Genomic DNA, 25,671 nt, shown 5'->3' with positions numbered 1-25,671 from the left:
TTGTTTCAGATTTCTTAGTATAAAATATATATTCGATTTCACTATGTTATATTTGTTGTTTTTATTCATATTTTTCTCCCTTTTCGAACAGCCACTATAAACAATTTTGATTTGTTGTTTTCAGATTTATGATTGCATAAAAAATTACTTCTTTAAAGGTTACCGAACAGTATCATTATTTGCCACATTATAATACTATATTAATTTGTTTTTGTGCAACTGATCACATTATCTAATGGAATGTTCCATTTAGTTAGATTTTTCTGTTTTTTTTTTTTTGTTTAAATATGAATTTAAAATAAAATAATATACGTGTATATTAAATAAATATAAATATACATGTGTTTCCTATTTAAAAGTTATTTGAATGTTATTCAAATTATTGTTAATATTTTTTTTTTTTTAAGAAGCTGGATATTTTTAGTTATGCTCATAAATATCATCATGAATAAGAAACTGAATATTTTTAGTTATGCTCATAAATATACATAATAAAAATTCCAAATGAAATGCTTGTACCGTATGTTGACGACATCAGTTCCTTAAATATCTTGATAGAAGACGTTTTCCACAACATTCAGCAATATCCAGAAAATGTGTCTACCATGATGAACCGTGCAATACTGACACCAAAGAACAGCTTTGTCGATGAAATAAATTCGTTGTTAATTGGACGGTTCCCAGGAGAAGTCCACCTATATTATAGTAGGGATGAGACGGTAGATAATACTGAGCAATCGGTAATGGAGGACTTCTTGAACACTCTAACTCCGAATGGATTACCCCCACATGAATTAAAACTCAAAAAAAATTATCCCATAATGCTGCTTAGAAACATTAATCCTTCTGAAGGTTTATGCAATGGAACACGTTTAATATGTCGGGCATTCGACCAAAATGTCATAGATGCTGAAATTGCTGAGGGACACCATATCGGAAAAAAAGTGTTCATTCCAAGAATACCATTCCTGCCAAATGTGGATGAAAATAGTGGTTTTCCATTCAAACGAACGCAATTCCCGATCAGATTGAGTTTTGCAATGACTATAAATAAGTCCCAGGGACAAACATTGGATTACGTTGGGATCTATTTACCACAACCTGTTTTTTCACACGGTCAGTTATATGTAGCAATATCACGAGCAAAGATGTCATCAACAGTTAGAGTCCTGATCCGACCTGTGTCAACTTCGCAACAAGATAAGAACTCGACTAAAAACATCGTGTACACAGAGTTATTAGCATTATCTTGTTTAAGTTAATCTCTTCAAACAACATGCAAAGTGACCGAGTAATTAGCTATCCTAAACTCATGCATATCAATCTAAGTGCTTTTTTCATATGAATTATAATTGCTACCATATTAACATTATATTGCAGTAATAATTTATTACATTTGAAATGCTACTTATACACAATAATTTTTAATATTATTTAATTAACAATTAACGAAATATAATTATTAAATGTGCATTTCAGATGCCGACTCTACACCAATCAGTTGATGACATCACTCCAACCACAGTTGGATGGAAAATAAAAATGACAGTTCTACAAAAATTTCCACCACGAACAAGCATGAGTTCACCAGTCCGATATCAGAAGCTGTTTTTATCTGATCCAAAGGTAAATTTATTCCTCTTTTTTTCAATAATATTAGTTGCACATTGCTAGACAAGTTTTAATTTAAATAGTTATCTAATACAAAATCTAATTGCATGTCTTATATTGATAAACTTCACACAGGGGACGAGAGTAGATGCAGTAATTTTCGCTGAAGATATTGAAGCTTTGGAGGACACTTTGCATGAGTTACACACCTACCACATCAGTGATGCCCGTGTCAACAGAACCCCTGCCAGATACCTTAAAAATGGCACAAATTACCATTTTAGCTGGACACTGAACTAAAAAACACAAGTTGTTGAAGTCCAAGAAGAAGACAAACAAATTTCTAAGCCAGTCCATGAGTTCGTTTCGTTTAAGAACTTGTCATCTGACAAATACTCCAACACACCACAAGGTAACTTCGGATCCCAACAATATACCAACATGACAAATGATTTACGAAGTTTTAACTAACATCACATTCAATTTTTAGATATCATAGGAGTAAGTTTGTCAAAATAAACCCAACAAAAGTGGTGAACACAGTGTATGGACAGCGAACCATACAAGAAATTTATCTAATCGATGACAGGTATATATAATATAACATACAAATACATAATGATAATCTTCATTGGAGCACTCATAATAATTTCATATGGATTAAAAATTATGATACATAGCAAAACTAATAATTACCATTACTATTTTCAATTACAGTTGTAGCTTCCACCCGATATGTTTAACTCTGTGGGGTGCTTTGGTACAAGATATTAGTGAAAAATTGTCTGAAGTTACTGGAAACAACCCAATAATAATGGAAACAAAGATGATTGTTCAAACTAAGAGAGGTACTTATATACTAACTACCACCGTATATATTTCTATCAATTTCGTACATTTAAATATGCTGAAAATATTATTTTCCTACAGGACTGTCGTTGTCAAGCCGTGAATCAAGTACAATCGAAATCAATCCTGACAATTACGAAGCAACTACTCTTCATCAATGGTACAACTCTTAAACAAATTGATTTACCTTCATTAAATATCATTTTTTGATTAAATAATATTGATTGTTTATTACTTTAATAAGTAAGCTAACATTTAAATTACAATGTCAAGGGCTGAAAATAACAAAGCAGACATAAATAATATTACTATTCAAGCACCTACATCTCAGTATTCTCCAAATTCATCTGCTGCAAAACGAGAATATGTTAAGAACAACGAAGTTACCGATTTGGTAAAGCAATTAAAACCAACTCAGGTAAAAAGAAAATATATAGTACTACTTAATACTTTTAAATGTATAATATATATTGCTTAGTAATTACTAATTACTATCTTGATTTTTGTTTTTATTACTAACCAATTCAGACTTTATAATTAGTATAGTTATTTATTTGTTTTAGGTGTTTTAAGAGCTTAATAATATTGAATTAATTAAAAATCATTGATTTATTTTGTAATTAATATACACAAAAAATTAATTAAAAAACATTGATTTTTTTGTACTTAATATAATATTGAATTCTATTACATATGTAGTTTATTATTATTTTTTTTTTTTTTTGCAGAAAGCATATTATTGGATTGAAGCTGAAATCATATTAAAAAATATCAACCAAGATTTTTATTACATGTCGTGTGATTTTTGTAATAAGAAACTTATGTTCTAAAACGACAACGAAGAAACAGATTGTGAAAATCCAAAATGCAGAAAAAGATGTCTTCCTACACCACGGTAAGCACATTATAACTAAATTAATATTTGAACTTCTTGCATATTCATACTAACCGTTACATATTCTGTATAAATTATTAGTGCAAGGACATATGTACAACTCGACGATGGTACAGAGTTGCTAGATGCTGTGATGTTGCAGAAAACATATTCTCATGTACTGCAGTTCAATTAAGATCATATTCGGACGAGGGAACTATAAAAAAATAAATATGTAAAATTTATACATTTTCGTACATAGAAATACATTAAAACTTATAACTAATCATTTTTTTTTCTTCGGAAACATAAGTTGTTTGTCCAAAAAACTACAAAGCAATTATCAGCCAAAAAATGGAGAATTCAGTTGTACGTAGATGCAAACCGAACAATGAGTTCAAAGTACAATCAGTTCACCATTCAAGCAGTTGAACCAATGGAAGATTAGGCAGAAGTTACCTTTTTTTTTTTACAGTAATTTTATTTTATTTAGTGTTAAGACTTTTCTTGGTGCCGAGCTTCTTTCACTTTCTATTGACTTGTTATTTATGGATTTACATGGAGTATTGTATGCAAGTATTTCATATACCCAATTTTCTAGAAGTAAATAATAAGTATCATTTTATTATAATTTATATATACCTAATTATATTTTACCAACCAATTATAATAGCACAAATATTAATTTGCTAAAACAAATCATTCGTATAATCATACCTTCACATACAATCTAAATAAGAAGGGAAAAAAAAATTAAACTTTACCTAAAACTAACATTTACGTGCCTCGGCACGTAACTCCTACCTAGTATATATATATATTTATATTATCTCATGTTTGATGTTAATGCCATGGGTAATTTAAAATTAAAAAAATTCATTTTTTTGTCAACAATTAATAAATAAAAATTATTTATTACTTTGACTTTTGTCAAAACAAAAATTAACAGCCAACGGTAATTGATTTCAATCAATCTTTTACAACAATAAAATTATGTATAAGGAAATATTTTTTTTTTAGTGTTAGTGGTTTTTTAATAAAATTATGTTTGTAATACTTTTTATTATAAATGCAATTGTTTTATAAGATAAAAAATATAGTTTTATTTTACGTGCAATGAACGTATAATTAATTTTTTTTAATTCGGTTCAATAAGGTGATATTAAGTGCAATACATGTATGTTTAATTTTTTTTTAATTAGGTAATATTTTTTTTGTAATTTTTGAAATGGAGTTTGAGATTTTGATCTTTAATTTTTTTTTTAGCTATTGCTACATTGGTGTGTCATTTAAATATAATTATATATGTATTTTTTTAAAAAAAATTTAATTTTTTTTAATTAGGTAACGTATCTGATAATGCATATATTGTAATTTACTTATTCTTAACCAAAACTCACATAAACAAATTTGAGTGTGTCTATATATAGGTTGGATTCGTAAATTTGATATAAAGGTTTTTTATTTCGAAACTTTCCGAAAAATATGGTGTGGGCATTTAATTTAAAATATAAAATAAATAATAATAAAGTTAAAAATATGGTTAAAAATATTTATAATATTTTAAATTTAAATTTCTTTATATAAAATATTTACATAATTTTTCATTTTATGTTAATTCAAAGTTAAACCAATAAATTTAAAAATAAGATTAAAAATATTAATAATATTTTAGGTATTTTAAATTAAAATAAAAATTTATTTATATAAAATATCTATATAATTTTTATTCTTAAATATATATAATAATATTATAATATTAATAAAGAATATTCTGTTAAGTAATACAATATTCTATTAAAGTTAACGTAAAAATAAAAAAAAATATTGTTAAACCAAAAATTCTGTTACATAACTACACTTTATATAGAATAAATATGTTATCTTGATGTTAATGCCATGTGTAATTTGAAATTGAAAAATTCATTTTTATCAACAATTAATAAATAAAAATTATTTATTACTTTGACTTTTATCAAAACTAAAATTAACAACCAACGGTAATTGATTTCAATCAATCTTTTACAACAATAAATTTCTTTTACAATGATAAGAAAATATTTTTTAGTGTTAGTGGTTTTTTAATAAAATTATGTTTGTAATAATTTTATCATAAATGCAATTGCTTTGTAAGATAAAAAAGGGTAAATACCATTTTGGACCCTGTGTTTTGCAAAAATTACAGATTGGACCCTCTGTTTTGTTAAATGATAAAATGGACTCTGTATTTTCTAAAATGGTAAAAATAGGACACTGAGCTTAATTTTTGACAATTTTTTTTTTTAATACAACCAACTTGAAGAAAATTCCTAATATGAACAGATACAAAAAATGTAAACAGTTTTGTCATAGCACTTTTAGATCGGATTATAATTAAACTTTAAAAATTAATTCAAGGTCCTATTTGTACTATTTTAGAAAATACATGGTCCATTTTGTCATTTAACAAAACATAGGGTCCAATTAGTAACTTTTGCAAAACACAGGGTCCAAAATGGTATTTACCCGATAAAAAATATAGTTTTATTTTTTTAATATATATTTTTAAATTTTACATTAAGGGTCAGTTTGACACAACTGTACTGTGGGAAAAAAAATTGTAGTTAAGGGGATAAGTTGAGGAATACCTCTTTTTTGTATCAATTAATCAAAAATACCCTCATATTATATTTCATTAAAATCTACCCATTTTTATGAGTGGATTTCCTAATATACCACTGCCCTACACTTAAGTGTAGCACATGATTTATATTAATCTAAGGGATATAATGGGGACATCATTTATAAGAGTGGGTATATTTTAAAGAATATGAAAATTGAAGGTAAAAATGAAAACAAATAAAGTAAAGTAGGTATACAATGTAATTTCCACGTAGTTAAGGGTGATCATCATCAGGGGCGGAGCCAGAACGAAATACTTAGGGGGGCCAATTATTTAAAATTTATATTTTGAAGAAAATATTTTTATAGAATTGCACATCACAAAAATTATTAATAAGGACATGTTTGGATATAATTGTATAATTACTATGATATTAATTTCATAAATAAACGGTCTAATAATTATATTATATTTTAAAATAAATTGTATATTTATATGTAAAAATATAATTACATATCAATTTTTATTGTATTGTTTAGTAAAATAATTAGTAATTATATATATAAAAAAATTATATTATATAATAATTAATATTTAACACATAATCTCTAAAAAAAAAAGCATTTAACACAAATTTTTTTTAGTAATTATAATAAATTTTATAAATATTTTTCAATATATTGTACATTAGTAATTAATTAGTCAAAACTCTTTTTCCTTCCAAAAATATTCATGCAAAGTGTTAGAGGTATAATATATTTTATTTTCTTTTTCTAGATAAAAAGATTTTGTTTTTTTTTTTTGTTTTCATTTCGGTAAGGAGAGATCAAAAAGATTATTTTGTGTAGCCATAATAGAGATTACAAAATAATAATTTCCATAAAAGAAAAAAAATTCTATTGGATATGGAATACAAAAGTACTACATGTAATTTGAGTAACCTGTTTTCTATTTACTAAATTACAATTTTCAATCATATATCTCCAAAAAAGAATCACAATAAGAGTATCTTTAAAGTTTTTTTAACAAATTAATAATATCATCAAAATACATAAATATTTGTTGAAAAATTGAGGGGGGACCATGGTCACCCCAACCCAAAGAGTACCTCCGCCCCTGATCATCATTCAGTCCAATCCAATTGAATCGAACCGCTCTAATCTAATCCAATTATAAAAAGTTAGATATCCAATTACAATTGGATTGGATTGGATGCTAAAAGTTAGATTCTAATTGGATTGAATCGGTTATTGGATGTCAATCTCAAATTCAATTAAAAACCGATCCAATCCAATTGCATTTATATATGTTAAAAAATTATTTATATAATAAAAAATATTGAAAAATATAATATATATTTATTATATTTTTTTGTATGTTGAATTTGTAACACTTGGCTGTTTTGTATATTATTTTCATGATGTTTTATTTTATTTTATTACTAAAAAATGTTATTGTTTTAATTATTTAAAATTTTTGGCTACATTACACTTGTAACTTTAGTATGTTTATGAAGTATTAAACCTAAATAAAATACATATTTTTCTTCATATTATTTAGGTGTCATTGGATATCTAATTAAAAAATTGATCAAATCTAATTACTAATTGGATTAGATTGGATTGGATTTTGAGGTCTAATTAAATTGGATCAGATGAGGAAAAATATTAGATTGGCTCGGATGCCCACCCTTAGTTGTAGTTGTGCTGTTAGAAAAAACAACTATAGCAGAACTGTAAAAAAAAAGCTGAGCATAGTGTTTAGTAAATTAAAAATTTTAAAGTGTTGTGAGTGATTAAGATTCTATTATAATGATAATGATAATGTTATAGGACTCTTCTACTGTGGGGATTTAAAAAATACACTATCTATAGGGATTTAAAAATAAATTGAGTTTTATTATATTTTGTGGATATAAAGGGAGTTCATGACCACTAAAATATGATGTATTGTAGGATATTGGAACTGATTTTTAACATGAGTCCCACTCATTTAATATTATATTTGATTGATGTAAAAAAAACACTCATTTTTTTTTTATAAAAATTACACAATAAATTAAAACAGTTATTTTTTTAGATTGATTAAAAAACTATTTTGACATTTTATTACACTTATGCCATTTTAACTAATCACTTCTATTTTTTTTAGTTGCTAAAACTAAATTAGTTATAAATAATTATATATTCATTTTAAAAATATCACATTTTTATTTTTTTAAGTCACAGTTTTAAACTTTTTTATAATTATATTTTCAATTATATTACATTAATAAAAATTAATTTTTTTCGTTTTTCAGTACAAATTTTTAATGAGTCACAACATACAATAATTTGAAAAACAAATTTCTAATCGTCTTGAAACATCCCACTAAATAAATATATTGATAATTATTATTAAATATTAATATTTAATGATATTACTTTATTACTATTTAATTATAATTTAAATTATCATATATCTAAATGTAATGTTAAAAGGACGAATAGTTTTGTTTTATTTTTAAAATATTAGATTATTTATTTTTAACATTTGACTTAGTAGACAAATTCATCAAAGAGAATTAATTAGTAGTATGACTTTTGTTTGGTCCTATTATCTGTTTGAGTAGGTATATTATAGGATTTTTCACAAAAATACTAGAATTTGGGCAAAAATTTAGAATTTACTGTCACACGGAATTTTTTTACAAAAATACTGTCTTTTTATAAAATAACAAAACTGAACAATTAAAATAACAGTGGAACAACTAAAAAACAACGTAGAACAACATTAAAAACTTAACACAGTACACAGTATAAAATTTACATAGTATTTTTGAAAAAAAATACAACATTTTCGAAAAAAATTCCACCCCACAGTAAAAACGTTAGAAATTTTAGTATGTGGTGTAAAAACCCCTATATTATAGTATTTATATATACATTTATATGTATAGAATTATTATAATTGTATATATATATAGTATATTAACCATGTTTGATGTGTGTATTCTATTAAATTTTTTTAAGAGAATTTATAATAATTTATGTATTATACGGTGGTGATTTTTTAAAACTGTAAAAAATGCGACCTTTAAACATAAATATAAAGTTATTTATAAATTAGTGAAGTGATTTAGTTAATGACATAAGGGGGCGTTTGGTACGAGGTGTTTAAAATAATTTGATTATAGGGAATATTATGAAGGAGAATATAATTATAGGAAAATGTGTAAACTGTGTTTGGTTGTGTAGGGTAATATGTAATCATATTCCTGTTAATTAAATTAAGTTGTTTGGTTGAGTACAGAAATCTTATATATTATTTGAAAAAATAAAAATAAAAATATTTTTTATATATTTATTTAATATTAATTATATATAAAAATAAAATAATTATTTATTAAAGAAATTTATTTATTAATTAGTTAATATTAAATTGGGGAATTACCCATATACTGTTTTTTTTAACTTTTTTTCAAATTTACAGTTTGGATTTCTAAAGTGGTTGCAGCGCTAGTTGCAATATGGGTTTTATACGATTTTTTATTGCAATTTAAGTCGCAGCGTTAGTTGCAATAGAAGTTTCTATGTAGAATTTCGTAAAAATGCAAAAACCCATATTAAATTTATTGTATTTTTTATTAATTAAAATGAATATTTCTATATATTTTATCACTATATTATTTATTTTTGTTTGCTATGTCATTTATGTACACCATCCGCATAAAATTTATGTATAATGAATATACATATATTATTGCTAATAATATAAAAATAACTCAGTTAAAAAAATCGATTTCACAAACTAAATATATACCGTAATATTTTATTTATAATAAATGATAATATTATTGGTATTTAAATTTATTTATTAATTCAAAAATTCTATTCAAATTAATATAATAGAAGGTAATGATTCAATCCTACCCTTTTTTAAAGTATTAACATTACCCTCCTCAAGGGTAGTTATAATACTAAGGGAATAACATTCCAAGGCTAAAGACTCAAAACAAACAAGGTAATGTTTCACATTACCATTCTCTTATTAGCATTAACCCATTCCAAACACCCCCTAAGTGTAATAAAATGATAATATTATGACTAAATATTAAGTAAAAATAGACATCATTTAATAATTAACACTTGTTCTAAAAATAAAGAGAGAATGCAAAAAAAAGTGTAAAAGAGAATATCCTTAGCACTACTCATTGAATTAATTTTTTAAAAAAGACAAAAGATTTTAATCAATCTTAGTTTAAATATGTTGTATTCAAGACCACAGTATTACAGTGCAATTGCCCAATTATAACAAATTATTAAATGCCCTACAAAAGGGGTATTTCTTAAATTCTCCACCTTAGAAAAATCCTAATGTTATAATCTAGTTTATTATAATCACAAATATATATAAACTTATGTTATATAAAATTTTATTTTTTTTTCTATATATATTTATTATTTTCTCCCAAAAATATAAATTTATATGCATTTGCTAAAAATAAATTATAGTATTTTCAAATTATATTTTTATCACATGTAAAAAAAAAATTAAAAATTCTAACTTGGTGTAGAATGTTAATGTTAAAAATATAAAATATAAAATATTTTTAAGAAAAAATAAAAAAAATATTTAAATATTATTTATTTTATTAAAATTTATTTATTTTGAATATTTTTTTTTAAGATATAATAAATAAGTAAACGTATTTTTAGTACAAATAAATTTATTATAGAGTCTTTTAATCAAAATATATTTTTTTGAAAAAAAATTGGGTTATATCAGATTTAGCTCATTCATAAATTTTTCAATAAATTATTTTTGAATTGTTTACAAAATATTTTTGTCCACAATTTTTTTTTTAAAGTAGAAATTACATGAATTATGAAAAAATTTGAGGATTTAATTTTTTATGACATAATTAAATAATATTAATGGGGGAGAACTTTTTGTTTTGTTTATATTTTTATAATTTTTTGTATGCCATAGTTTTCTAAAAAAAAATTAGAATGTCATTCTTTAAGTTTTTAATTTTATTTTCCTCCGTGTTTATTATTCTAAATAAAATTAAAAAAACAACCCCATTGTTTCATCAGCAGATGGAGTCGGTCGGTGGTTTAGGTCTTCAGACTCCATTAAAATCCAATTCACTTTCCCCTCAAAAACCCCACAACCTCAGTTTCGATAAAGGAAGAATTAGAAATTGAAGAAGAAGAAGACCCTACTATTATATTAGATGTATGTATAGGAAATTAGTTATCACTAGCTCTCCATTTCACACGGGTTGTTTTTTATTTTCAGGCCACAACCCATCTATTCCTCAAATACAGGGGTGTTCCTTGTTTTGTCTTAAGTACTATATACACAAAATGTGTCTCTTTATTGTGTGTTTAAATTTTTCGGTTGAGTTACCAAAGAAGTAGAGAGAAAGTTTTGGTGCATTTGAAAGTGTTAAGGCATCAAGTGATATTTATTCTCCTATATTAGGAAAGGAAAGGTGGTTGAAGTCAATGAGGAGCTCAACACCTCACCTGGTTTGGTGAGTAGAAACTCCTTTCGTTGTTATTATTATTATAATTATTGGTTGCCACATTGTTGCTTTGAGAATTTAAACACAATTTTTATCTCTTCTGTATTAATTGTCTCCTCCTATTCACCCGAATTATCTCAATGTCTTCTTTCTGCTTCTGTGTGAAGCTTTTCTCTTTGTTTTGTCCCGACCAAGAGTAAGAATGCATATGGTCTGTTGGAAAATAAAAAGAACTTTGGAAAGAATACTTGAACGGAAGAAGTTATATTTTATATCTCAACTTGTGTGATTTGTGACTTGGTATAAAATGATGGGATTATATTTCTATTTATAGGACTCTATGAACTAATCTAGAAACATTATTAAATGGCTAGCTTCTACATTGTTCTACATAGTTTCCTCTACTAACACAAGTGAAAGATAATTCTAAAAAATTCAAGTATACTCATACAAACAAAAAAACTCTAGACACTTTAGTAATTATAAGAATAGTCTAGAAACTTTAGTAGCAACAAGAAAATTCTAGAAATTAACTATATTAAATCAAGTTTAATATTTCAACACCCTTTTTAAACTTGATTTGTGACTCCAATAATACTTCGTAGTTTGATGAATGTTTCTCTCTTGAGTGGCTTTGTAAAAATGTCTACTGCTTGATCTTGAAATTTGACATATTCTACTCTTACTACTTTTTTTTCCAATACATTCTCTTATGTAATGATAGCGGGTGTCGATGTGTTTGCTTCTTTCGTGAAAGACTGGATTCTTTGCTAATGCAATTGTTGATTTGCTATCAACACGAATCTTAGCTAGCTCCTCTTGTGGCACGTTCAAATCCTTCAACAACTTTCTTAGCCAAATAGCATGACAAACGTATGAAGTTGCAGCAACGTATTCGGCTTCACAAGTCGATAGTGTAACGATTGGTTGCTTTTTTTGACATCCAAGTAAATGGTGTGTTTCCCATGAAGAACACAAATCCAGTAGTGCTCTTTCTATTGTCCAAGTCTCCACTCCAACCGCTATCACTATATCCAACTATCTCATAATTATTAGAAGATGAATAAAATAGCTCATAATTGGTCGTACCTTTGATGTACCGAAGTACTCTCTTCACTATTTTCAAATGAGTTATTGTTGGAGCTTCCATAAAGTGGCTAACGATTACAACAACATCGAGAATATCCGGCCTTGTACAAATTAGGTAGCGCAAACTTCCAACAAGGCTTTTAAAAAGTGTTGGATCCACTTTTCTTCCTTCGTCATGCTTTGACAATTTTGTTCCACATTCTAATGGTGTGCTAACTAGATTAGAATCATCCATCTTGAACTTCTTAAGTACTTCCTTAGCATAGCCTTCTTGAGTGATGAAAATGCCTTCGTCTTCTTGCTTCACCTCAATACCGAGGTAATAAGACATGAGCCCAATATCTATCATCTTGAACTCTTTTGCCAAATCTTTCTTTAACTGCTCAAACATACTTAAATTGCTTCCAGTGAAGTGTTGGGTTTTATGCCCTAAATAAAACTCATTTCATATAATCAGATTTACTTATTAATAAAGATCAGAAATAACATTTTATGTTGCATGGTTCACATGATTTATTTCATGATTATAGGTATATAATGTATGAATTCTTTTTAAGTCCAGAACATATGAGTTGGTTAAAGATTATAGTATTATCAACACAGTGGAATATAATCTTAATTATATGTTCAAAAGTTTATTCCCTGATTTGTCAGAACACTGGATTTAGACTGACATGGTATAATCAGCGATAGGTATTCTTACACCTTGAAAAAGTGTTATGTCCTTTCCAGGACATTGGCAAAATTTACCAGTATCGGATGTATGGAGTATACATCGGAAGGGACCGATATTGAACTTTGATTAGATATATTAAAATTTACCGTAATATCTATTCAATTTAATATCACCTGTTGATCCTATAAGAATATTTTATTTAAGGAAATATATTTCTATTTAAAGAAATTAATTTCTATTTAAGGAAATAAATAAATAATTGATTTTCTGATAAATGAATATTTTATATTCATTGAATCTGGACAAAATCAATTATGTAATATTCTATATATGGTCAGATTTCTATATTTATTATCTGATTTGATTTCCTGAATTATTTGTCAAAATATTCTGACAATTAATGTGGCGCAGATACTGATGGAGTATCTCACCTATAAATATAGGGTCTCGGTCCCCGAGCTCCTCACTCATTCTGTTCATAACAGCAAATTCCATCTAAAGAGAATTGAGAGAGCGAGGAAGCCCGATTACCCATGGTAGTCAATTTCCTTTGCAGATCAAAGCTTATGCGGGTTTGAAGCTCAAGATTCAATGGCTGGAGGTATTTCGATCCTTATTCATAGTGTATATATGTTTGATTAATTCCGCACTTTATACTTAAACATATATATTTCAGTTTATACATATAAATGTCTAACAGTTGGTATCAGAGCGGATTATATATCTCTGCCTTGATTTAGTTTGAGTTTAATATATATATACGTATATACGGTGTTCATATATATATTATATATTCGTTTTCGGGTTCGTATATACATTCATATTATATATATACATTTTCATACGTATATACTTATATACATTCAGTTTATATATATATTCATATACATTCTGTTTATATATACATTCAGTTTATATATATATTCATATACTGTTTATATATATATATAGATATTTTCTTCATTTCATTAGATATTGTATATATATATGTTCATATATTCATTATATCATATTGTTTATATACCTAAATGCTATATATAAATATATACATATATACATTTCATGATTATATATATATACATACGGTACATTATTTTATTTTCTGTATATATATATATGTATATGTGTTTATATATACATTATACATTCTGAATCAATACATTCATATATTAATATAGATTGTTCTAAAGCATGAAAACTCATTTTGAAAAAACAAAGAAAGCTCAAAAAAAAAAAAAAATTCGGACCGAAAATTTTTGGTGATTTTAAAGTCTTTGTTTTACGTGTTTTCGATGCATGAAATCTATATGAATGTCTTAATTTTTGCATTTAGATTCATTTGGAAAAAAAAAATTAGAGTTTTTGGTCCGTTGGTTGTTTTATTTCATTTTTCTTTTTTCGGTGTTTATTTCGAATTCTATATACATCACTATATTCATATAGTATTATAGATCAATCTAAACATGTGAAAAATCATTGAAATTTGAAAATTAATTTTTTAAGAACTCATACGGACTAGAAATTTTTTATTAAAATTAAAGTCCAATTTTTACGTGTTTTAATTGCCTAAAACCGACATGAATCTCTTTATTTATGCGTGGAGATTCAAATGGGAGTGATTCCATGAATTTTTATCGTCGGAATTCGTTTTCCTGTTCGGGATTGGGTCGGGGCAGTTTTTTTTTCAAAAAAAAAAAAAGAAAAGGAAAATTCCAAATTTTTATTTATTTGGAATATTAATTATTTTCCTATTTTGTGTTAATTTAGTCAATAAATTACATTCATTCAATTTCCATTTTTAATTTAATACATATATTTAGAATTAATATGTTATTTAGTATAAATTGAAAATAGAAATTTGTTTTAAATTGGTAATTAATTACATGATTTATTTAGGCATGTAATAATTGTGCGTTTAATTATTCATTACCAAATTTATGTAATTTATTGTTTAAATTAATAAAAGTTGAAAAAAAAAATCTGCCATTAAGTATATTCTTTAATTTTGTATTTAATTCATTTCATATAATTAATTGTACTAATTTGTATATTTACCTTATTTATACAAATTAATTATTAGTGCAAATATTTAAGATATTATATGGTCATAAATGCATAATTAATTATATATTATGGAATTAAGCATTTAATTTATTATCATACAATAATGGTATTAATTTGTATTTATTTGGCAAACTTATTTTTAATACAATTAATTTTGATTTGTATGATTTAAATGCTATACATAAATTCCTTTTATAGTGCTAGATATATTTAGAAATATTCAAACATTAAGATAGGTTGAATATTTTATATAGCACATTAAGTTTCATAAAACTTCATAAAATTATTCATAAAACTTCCTAAAATGAATAAAATATGAATAAAATGTAAGTAATTTTTTGGTTTGACATAAGAAAACATGAACTTGGGACAAATGCTCATATCTAGAACGGTTTTTAATGATCTTCGGACGACCACACTAGGAGCACTAATCTCAGTGATTGTCTATTATGTTAATAACGAAATTACTTTTAGGTAGAGCCCAATACCTAATGTCAAAGTGAAAATATAATTTTATATAATTAGGGAGTAGCCACAGCATCCTTATTTGTATAAAATTATATATTAATTAAAATTCACCTTAATAGACATAAATTGTAATTAATTATATAGGTATAATAATTTTACCCCATAGGGATTTTATTATATTTGTATAATTAATTAGGATAATATGTTAAATTAAATTCTCTTAATTTACCCCACAGAGAGTTATGGGGATTTAATTTAATAGTGTTATCACAAATTTAATTAAAGATAGATAATAAACCTTCATTTTCCTAAACTAATTGTTTAATTAAATCTATCATAAGGTTCATCTAATTTTATTAAATTTAAAATTTAGCCCACAGGCAATTTTGAATTTAGTAAAATTTTAATCTTCAGTTTATACTTTGGTGTCTAGTGAACCACATAATTTTAAATAATTAGGGAGTAGCCACAGCATCCTTAATTATATAAAATTATATATATTAAGTGGATTAAGATCACATAATGGACATGAATTATGTGAACATAATAATCTTACCCTACATGGATTTTATTATATTTACATAATTAATATGTTAAATTAAATTCTCTTAATTTATCCCACAGGAAATTATGTAGATTTAATTTAATAATTTTATCATAAAGTATAAAATTTTGAAACATTTATAAATAATTAAGTGTTTCATACCTTTTATTGAGATAGAAATATTAAACTTTAAGTTTTTCATAAATTGTGTAAATCTATCATAATCTACATCTAAATCTAATCTTATTAAATTAAAAATTTAGCCCACAGGCAATTTTTGTTTAATAAGATTTCATATGTAAGCATGTTTATTCATTGGTAAAAACATGATTCATTTAAACCTCAAAACTATATATGTAATTTTATTACATCACTATTCATAAATTTCTTCCATACCAGTAGAAATTTCCAAAAATTTATTCTGATAACTTAATCTAAAATGTACAATTTTTACTGTATAATTAAGAAAAATAAATCACACTTTATTATCACCAATAAATTTTAATTTATTGTGTATGAATTCATTCTAATATAGTTAATGTGATTATTAACACATAGTGGATTATTTTAGATTGTTATTCCACATTCATAATTTCTTGCAAGGTTTACAAATAAACCTAAGAAAGTCGAGAATCGTGAGCAAATCTTATCCACAGACAAGATAAGTTCTCACATTTAGAAGTTTAAGGAACAAGCAATATAGTAGTGGCTTTGTTTTAAAATTGGCAAAGACCTTTATGTTCCAAGATTCTATTGAAACTTGATTTAGACACATTTAGAGGTCTTTACTACAAATGATGTCACTCATAAAGATATTGTGACAGTCAGTAGTCCCGTGATCCGTAAAGGGAAACACCGGGTAAGCTGTGCAATCCCACACCGCCTGGGGAAGGTCAAGTGGGATGATTCTGAGACTGTGTAGGTATGGGACTACACAGTTAAAGAGAGCTTAAATGGATTGATTGGTACTACCTATATCAACAAGGTGCATCTTGTTTTTCGGTAGCCCATCACGAAAGAACTCCACAGTTAAGCGTGCTTGGCCTGGAGTAATTTAAGGATGGGTGACCTCCTGGGAAGTTTTCCCAGGAAGCGTGCGAGTGAGGACAAAGCACGCTGGAAACACTCGTGTTGGTCTGTAGGGCTAGTCATCAATCCAGGAAGCAGCCAGAGTGGCGTACTTGTGTATAAGAGCCATTCATTCCGTGGGTGTAAGGACCCAATGGAGGCTTGAAGCGGGGACGTTACAAATGGTATCAGAGCCTTGACCCAGCCAGAAGTGTGGTCGACGAGGACGTCGGACCCCGTAAGGGGGGGTGATTGTGACAGTCAGTAGTCCCGTGATCCGTAAGGGGAAACACCGGGTAAGCTGTGCAATCCCACACCGCCTGGGGAAGGTCAAGTGGGATGATTCTGAGACTGTGTAGGTATGGGACTACACAGTTAAAGAGAGCTTAAATGGATTGATTGGTACTACCTATATCAACAAGGTGCATCTTGTTTTTCGGTAGCCCATCACGAAAGAACTCCACAGTTAAGCGTGCTTGGCCTGGAGTAATTTAAGGATGGGTGACCTCCTGGGAAGTTTTCCCAGGAAGCGTGCGAGTGAGGACAAAGCACGCTGGAAACACTCGTGTTGGTCTGTAGGGCTAGTCATCAATCCAGGAAGCAGCCAGAGTGGCGTACTTGTGTATAAGAGCCATTCATTCCGTGGGTGTAAGGACCCAATGGAGGCTTGAAGCGGGGACGTTACAGATATGCAAGTTCAATCTGACAATAAGAAATGTGTTATTAATAAGAATTCTTCTACATTATAGCACCAAAAATTATGGAACATATCTCCATAAATAGAATAAATGTTAGTAAATGGTGGGGATATTCATTACACTTGATTTCATTACACTTGATTTTACTAACTTTATTTAGAACTTGTGTGAATTTCATTAAAAATATGTATTCCAACAAGTCAAAATCGGTGCATACTAGAATTCTATCATATTAGAAATCATACAAGTCAATTAATTTTGAAGACATGGACTCAAATTTTGCATCTCTTTTTTAACGATTACTCACATAAATAATTTTTCTACAAAAGTATAGAGTTATATGTTTCAAAGACATTTAAATCTTAAGTAGAGAAATGGTGCATTTTGCATATTAAGATAGTGAGATCAAAAATAAAATGGAGAATACTACATTAAAATTCGTGAGTATGGATAAACTCCCAGTCTATTTGCAAAGTTTCTTTAAAAGCATGGGTTCATTGCCCGATACATATACTTGGTACACCCAAATTATAGTGTGTGACAGATTTAAGAAACTAAGTATTTTTTGGACATGGGGTGGAGCCTACATAGCAAACTCCAATCTTTCCTAAATCTTTGTCTATTGATACTCTTCAATGGGGTGTACATATCGAATCGTGTTCTAACCAAAGTTGTTTCTCAAACATATTTTGAGTTGTGATAAGGTTGAAAACCGACTTGATGACATGTACACATTTTATAAATACCCATATATAGTTAGAGTACAATTGTCAAAGAAAAGATCTGGGTCCTAAACCATAAATGAGCATATTTCATTTGAAAAGCTATAAGGTTTAAGGGTTACATATTTTATTATCCATCTCACAACACTAGAACTGTGGAATTAAGAATTGACTTGATCAGTGGGAGTGATCAATCTAGGAACCTAGTTTCTGAGAAAAATCATTCATATTTTCTCAAACTTCCACCTCAAGTATTAGATTAATTATGATTTAGTACAACAACCCTTAAGGTTAATGGTTATTGAGAATTCATAACTAATCATTAATAGTCTACAAGTCATTGATAAAATTCTAATAAGTTATGTTATTTAGTAATTGCTTATAATTTCTAAAATAACATGCATATTGAACCATTTGCTCTTTTAAGAGTTTGTTGGTCCATCCTTAAGATGACTTATTAGAACAATAAGATCAATGTTTTCTAGTGATTACATTTTGTACAATAAGAGTTCAACTACAATATTAATTTGAGACACAAATTAAATTATAGAATGATAAAGAATTGAAGTTGTAGTACAACATGCCATGAATGAAGAAATGAATATCTTAAAGAGCAATAAAGTTTATCTTTAGTAAAGTTGCCTAATGGGGTGGAGAACATTAATTAAGCATAAGTTTTTTCACCAATAATATTCATTAGGCAACATTGAGAAACATAAAGATATAAAAGAATATTCATTGCTAAGAAGTTCATTTTGAAATAAGAATCAGTAATAAATGAGATTTACATTCTCACTTGTTTTTATAAAAGATTCTATTATAGACCTTGGCATTTGTTGCTTGTTTTAATTCATTAATCAATTCCAAAACAGTGAACTAGAGGAGAAGGTATACAGATTTCCATAAAGATTTTCCTCTAATAAGTGGTGAACATATGCAAGCTTAAAGTGTCTACCTGTAGATTAAAACAAACATCTCACAAATTGGTATTATATCATCTTTTCCTTTAGGTTTGAAAAAAGAATTATGGAAATAATTATATACCAGAAGGTTAGTGGGAGTAATATTTATTTTATACGTAGACAATATGTTACTTGCAAATGATGATAAAAGTTTTCTATATAAGTTGAAATAATTCATATCTCAAATTATTATTTTGAGATAAGGAATATAAATAATATATATAATTTTAATTAATTAGAGAGTAGCCACAGCATCTCTGATTAAATAAAATTATATATTATTCATCTGATATAACTTTTATCTTTAAGTGTGATAAATTCAACTCGAACCAGCATCTGAAAAATGATCTGGAGTGAGAATAAATTAAGAACATTCATTTGCTTCTATTTTAGAAGCCTAATGTATGCCTAAGAGTCTGAATAAGACTTTGCATTACATTTGTTTCAGGATCGGTAAGTAGTATCAGAATAACTAAAGTTAAGACCACTTTATTCTTCATACAAAGTGATGAGGTGTCTTTAAGATACTAAAAATTATAATCATACATATTTGTTAAGATGAATTGACCATCTAGAAGTATAGTTAACCAATTAGATTCTTCCACACTTCACTGGTTATATTAATTCACGTAAGTCAATATTTTATTACAACCTTAAGATTACCAATAAGTTATATTGTGGAGAATCTTGATTGTTATTTCCACTATAGAAGTCACATTCATTTATTGTTTTGAGGATACATCTCGTATGATGTATTATAGAGTTTCATAGTAGGCCTAGAGTTCAGAATTACAGTTTCATTAGGCCATTAAGAAAATTTTGCGATAAATTCAGCTACAATATTTATGGCTAATAACTATAAAGTACTGGTCGAAGCTAGCATATCGACATTAAGTATTTAGCCATAAAAAGGCGTGATAAGTGGTCATTAATCACGCAAACTGAATTGGGTAATCGCATATCCTTGACTAAAGGCATGCCGTAACAAAAATTCAAGGATCATAAAGTAAATGTGGGATTCAGTTAACCCATATGCAGTTTTTTATTTGTACAACCAAAAATTATTCAATGAAACTCTAATTTCGATATTTTCTCATATTTATGTGCACCTTAATTTCATCTGAGAAAATTATCGTAAGAGGACCTGAATAAACATAAGGGTTAGGGTTTATTCGCTTAAGTACATTGCCACATAAAGTACATTGTTATATAATAAATATATCGTAATACATGGAAGATAATACTCGACTTATAATGAGGACATGTCGCTATGATTCGTATGTTTATTATATAATGGGGAACGTTTGGGTTTGAATGTTTTAGTCTAAATGCTAACCAAGTTGGAGAATATAAGAATATTTTATTTAAGGAAATATATTTCTATTTAAAGAAATTAATTTCTATTTAAGGAAATAAATAAATAATTGATTTTCTGATAAATGAATATTTTATATTCATTGAATTTGGACAAAATCAATTATGTAATATTCTATATATGGTCAGATTTCTATATTTATTATCTGATTTGATTTCCTGAATTAATTGTCAAGATATTCTGACAATTAATGTGGCGCAGATACTGATGGAGTATCTCACCTATAAATATAGGGTCTCGGTCCCCGAGCTCCTCACTCATTCTGTTCATAACAGCAAATTCCATCTGAAGAGAATTGAGAGAGCGAGGAAGCCCGATTACCCATGGTAGTCAATTTCCTTTGCAGATCAAAGCTTATGTGGGTTTGAAGCTCAAGATTCAATGGCTGGAGGTATTTCGATCCTTATTCATAGTGTATATATGTTTGATTAATTCCGCACTTTATACTTAAACATATATATTTCAGTTTATACATATAAATGTCTAACAGATCCTAGATCAAATGATCTTAATCCTGATATGGTTAGGTTCAATCTCAAGAGTGTTATTCGTGTTCTTTGATTTGTTAAGTTAAGCCTACTTTTGGGTAAGGGTGATACTTACATTTTGGGAACACGGTAGTGCAATTGAGTGGGAGCGCTAACATAAATATGGAATCTATAGCTTCTATCTGGCAAATAGAAGTAAAGGATGATTTCCTTCGAGCTTAACCAAATGAAGATAAATGGTGGAGATCTCATTTCACTTAGGTGAAATATCATTTATACAGGGTTAAGTGTTTTAAGGATAAAATACATTAAAGGTGTAGCGGTAACAGTAGTGCCTTTTCAATGTAGATCATCTATATAGAGGATCATTGATCACATTAGGGTTATAACAATGGATAACTAATGACGTGTCTATATCGTGGAACATATAGAGCGTTTCTATATGACTGGGAGTGCAATTCCAAGTTCTAAGTGTGGATTCAATGAGGAATTAATAAGTTAGGGAATTTACTTGGTAAATTCGGTTCAACTTATTGGAAGCTCGGTTATATAGACCCATGGTCCCCATACTAGTTGAGACCATACTACTTTTAAGACTCAGTTAATTGATTTTAATTAATCAATTATAATTCTAAAAGTTAGACTATGTCTACTTTATGAATTCTCACAGTTTAAGGATGAAATTGTAGGTTTAATTATTAATTAAGAGACTTTGTATGTCTAATTAATAATTATTTTAAATGATAATATTATTTAATAATCTATTTTAGTTATTAAATAATTAGCTTTGGCATTTAAATGATTAGAATTGGAAAAATGGCAATTTTGGAGAAATAGAAATAAAATTGAGGAAACTGCAAAATTCAAGTGAGGCCCATTTCACCCTATGGCCGGCCACATGGTTTGAGTTTCCCAATTATTATTTTCAATTTTTTATTGCCATGTAATTGCTAATCAAAGCCTAGCAAAAATAGGAAAGTGGTGGATCACACTAAATAAGGCAGTTAATTGATTACACAGTAATTAAGGAAACTGTTTTATTTGGAAAGTTGTGCTCTCCCTTCTCCCTATATAAAACAACCTTTGTTCTCTTCTCTTGTAAGCTTAAACCCACGAAATTCAAGAGAGAAAAAGAGAGAAAATTTCGAAATCCTTGTGAGATGAGTAGTGCCCACACACATCAAGTGATATCTCAATCACAGTATGTAAGACTATGGAATTTCTGCATCAAAGAAGGAGAAAAGAAGATCCAGGTTCAGATCTTGGTGATGCTCTGCTACAGAAAGGAATCAAGGGCTAGAGATCTGAACGGAAGGAGTCATATTATTCCGCTGCACCCACTGTAAGGTTTTCTAACTTCATATGTGTTTATTTTCATTGTTTTAGAATTCATATTAGGTTGTTAATCCAACATACTTGTTAGTAAATCTAGATCCTGGTAAAATAATTTCCAACATGAAGATCAAGTCATCCACATACAAGCATACAATCAAGATATCTTCATTCTCAATTTTGATATAGAGTGCATGCTCGTATAGACACTTGGTGAAATCCTTATCTTGAAAGTGCTTGTCAATTCAAGTATTCCAAGCTCTCGGTGCTTGCTTTAGGCCATATAAAGCCTTCTTCAACTTCAAAACTTTTCCTTCATGCCCCTTTACTTCATAGCCCAATGGTTGCTCGATGTAGACTTCTTCCTCGAGGAAACCATTTAAGAAAGCAGACTTTACATCCATTTGGTGGATCTTCCATCTATTTTGGGCTGCTAAAGAAATTATTAGTCTAATAGTTTCAAGACGAGCAACTAGAGCAAATACCTCATCATAGTCGATGCCTTCCCTTTGACTATAGCCTTTTACTACCAATCTTGCTTTATATCTCTCTCCACCTCGCCTTCAGCATTCTTCTTTTCCTTGTACACCTATTTTACTCCAATTGGCTTGTATCCTTGTAGAGGAGTAGCTGGTTCCCATGTGTCATTTTTTTTGTAATTGAATTGATTTCTTTATTCATCGCATCTCTCAATTTCTTGCTTTTTACTGCTTCTTTGTAGTTTAGAAGTTCACAATCACCATAGACACGTAAGAGAAATATTGTAACGCCCTAAACAATTAGGCACGCTACCCTAAATGCTTATGAAACCCTAATCCCGTAATTGGGATTAGCAATCAAAATAGTGCAGAATTTAAACTTTTAAATTAAACAGAATGAAAATAAAACTTGCAATAAATTTAAACTTTTAAACAGTTGGGATCCCAAAAATATTTACAAACTTTATTACAAGTCTTTTCTTTTCTAGCCAACCTAAGCGGCAAAATGGAATTTCAAAAGTTCATCGCTGGTAGACCCTTAACCCGCTTGGTCTGATATGGCATGAACATGTACATTCTTCGCCCAGCTCCTGAAACTCATGGCTGATCAGCTAAAGCCTTACCCTTTCCTGCACAGTAGAGCACCTGTGAGCCAAGCCCAGCAAGACAGTATAAAATAATGATAAACATATTTATCACACTATATAATCAGTAATGCCATTCACATATGCCTGTATAACACAGACCTGCATGTTACGCTCACATGCCTATTTATGTCTACGTAGCGTAGACCTACGTGTTGCGCTCACACGTCTAATTACTATAAGGCCTTAGAATGGTTCCTCTCGGTTCTAGTTACCGAGTCCAACCTGGTTATGCCTTGAACACATAACCCTAAGTCTCAACATATTCATATATATAACATGGCATAGCATTTTCACAACATATATCACTAGGGTAATAACCCTAGGCTATCAAACCGCTCACATTAGGGTAATAACCCTAATCTCGGTTATTAATTACCCACATATTCCATTTCCAATATAAGCGCCACCGCGCATAACTCTACGTGCTAACTACTGTCTTACCTGATGTCCCGCAATAGTAGAGATTCCAAATCCCCGGGTGCTCCTGACCAGGTGCCGGTAATCCTAGTCACAATACTAGGATTTACACAAATAGGGTTAATCCCTAAATCCACTTCCACAAAAATATAAAATTGGCATCCAAATCACAGATAATCACATAGAGCTCGAAAAGAGCTTTCCAACGGTATAAAGAACGTCCTAAACGGAGTCCCGAGTCAAAAGTTATGGCAAAAACAAAAACTTAAAAAAAAAAAATAACAATCTGCCATTATCATGGTCGCGACCATGGTCGCGACCACTGGGTTTAAAACCCAGAAAACCTAGATTTCAGCTTCGAAAATATGCCAAACTTACCCCCAAATCAACCCAAACATGCATATATCTCAAAATCATGAAATAGAGCTGCTAGCATATATCAAAAGATCAAAAACACATATCTCATGCATCAAAATCCCATAACAAAAACCAATATTCAGATTGCATAAACACAAAATTCATGCCTTACACTAGCTATACACAAGCTCAAGAACTTGAGCTAAGAATGCTTCAAACTCAACCAATTTCCAGCAATCACATAACAATATAACATGAATTTCAAACCAGAAAAATACCCTGTAATTACAATCTAAGCTCACAAACATGGATTCCAACCAATCCATGAACTTTCTCACTTAATTCATCAAAATTACTACAAAATCTAAGAACATGCAACCTATCATCATTATCATCAAATTCATACTTTCAATCATATAATTCAGCAACTAAAAATAAGGTCAAGATTATAGAAAATTACCTCAAAATCACAACAAAGCAAGAACAAAGATTTTCTCCCAAAATTAGCTTCCAATCAAACCAAATTCCTCATAAATCAAGCTTTGAAAAACAAGATGGTAAGAGAGGGAGCGGGTTCAGGTGAGAGAATGAAACAACCAGAAAAATCCATCTATTTCCCTAAAAAATCCATTTAATTCAATGTAAATCAAATATGGTCAAATGACCATTTTGCCCCTAGGGCTTAAATACACATACACCCTCACAGGGGTAATTTAGCCATTTCATGCATAAATAATTCACAATTAATTTCAGATTATCACTCATCAAATAAAATACCAATTAAATCAATCCAATTTGCATTTCGGGCCCGAACCCGGTTCGGCCCGAAATTCCGGG

The 25,671-nt window shown here is 28.2% G+C and overlaps 3 protein-coding genes across 3 annotated transcripts; all 3 read left to right on the top strand.

The window, feature by feature from the left end:
• Nucleotides 1–509: 509 nt before the first annotated feature.
• Nucleotides 510–1,262, top strand: LOC133034145 (uncharacterized). Its single transcript, XM_061109175.1, has one exon. The coding sequence runs from the start codon at nucleotides 510–512 to the stop codon at nucleotides 1,260–1,262; it is 753 nt and encodes a 250-aa protein (XP_060965158.1).
• A 129-nt stretch (nucleotides 1,263–1,391) lies between these two features.
• LOC133034775 (uncharacterized) lies at nucleotides 1,392–2,077 on the top strand. The gene is made up of 2 exons (XM_061110164.1): nucleotides 1,392–1,626; nucleotides 1,747–2,077. The coding sequence occupies exons 1-2, from the start codon at nucleotides 1,480–1,482 to the stop codon at nucleotides 1,909–1,911; spliced, it is 312 nt and encodes a 103-aa protein (XP_060966147.1). The 5' UTR covers nucleotides 1,392–1,479; the 3' UTR covers nucleotides 1,912–2,077.
• Nucleotides 2,078–2,125: 48 nt separating this feature from the next.
• On the top strand, nucleotides 2,126–3,552 carry LOC115708359 (uncharacterized). The gene is made up of 5 exons (XM_061108985.1): nucleotides 2,126–2,200; nucleotides 2,329–2,459; nucleotides 2,542–2,620; nucleotides 2,734–2,878; nucleotides 3,189–3,552. Exons 2-5 carry the CDS (start codon nucleotides 2,426–2,428, stop codon nucleotides 3,288–3,290), a joined length of 360 nt encoding a protein of 119 aa, XP_060964968.1. The 5' UTR covers nucleotides 2,126–2,200; nucleotides 2,329–2,425; the 3' UTR covers nucleotides 3,291–3,552.
• Nucleotides 3,553–25,671: the final 22,119 nt, after the last annotated feature.

This window comes from Cannabis sativa, chromosome 2 (genome assembly GCF_029168945.1).
Source record: "Cannabis sativa cultivar Pink pepper isolate KNU-18-1 chromosome 2, ASM2916894v1, whole genome shotgun sequence".
NCBI lineage: Eukaryota > Viridiplantae > Streptophyta > Magnoliopsida > Rosales > Cannabaceae > Cannabis > Cannabis sativa.
The sequence above is the reverse complement of the archived record's forward strand: the minus strand, read 5'-3'. Positions and strand labels throughout refer to the sequence as shown.

Bases quoted from the DNA above. Each gene is read 5' to 3' on its own strand.
- LOC133034145 (XM_061109175.1), top strand. From the start codon at position 510: ATGCTTGTACCGTATGTTGACGACATCAGTTCCTTAAATATCTTGATA.
- LOC133034775 (XM_061110164.1), top strand. From the start codon at position 1,480: ATGCCGACTCTACACCAATCAGTTGATGACATCACTCCAACCACAGTT. The intron at 1,627-1,746 runs GTAAATTTATTC...AACTTCACACAG, and splicing joins TGTTTTTATCTGATCCAAAG to GGGACGAGAGTAGATGCAGT.
- LOC115708359 (XM_061108985.1), top strand. From the start codon at position 2,426: ATGGAAACAAAGATGATTGTTCAAACTAAGAGAG. The intron at 2,621-2,733 runs GTACAACTCTTA...TACAATGTCAAG, and splicing joins GCAACTACTCTTCATCAATG to GGCTGAAAATAACAAAGCAG. The intron at 2,879-3,188 runs GTAAAAAGAAAA...TTTTTTTTGCAG, and splicing joins AGCAATTAAAACCAACTCAG to AAAGCATATTATTGGATTGA.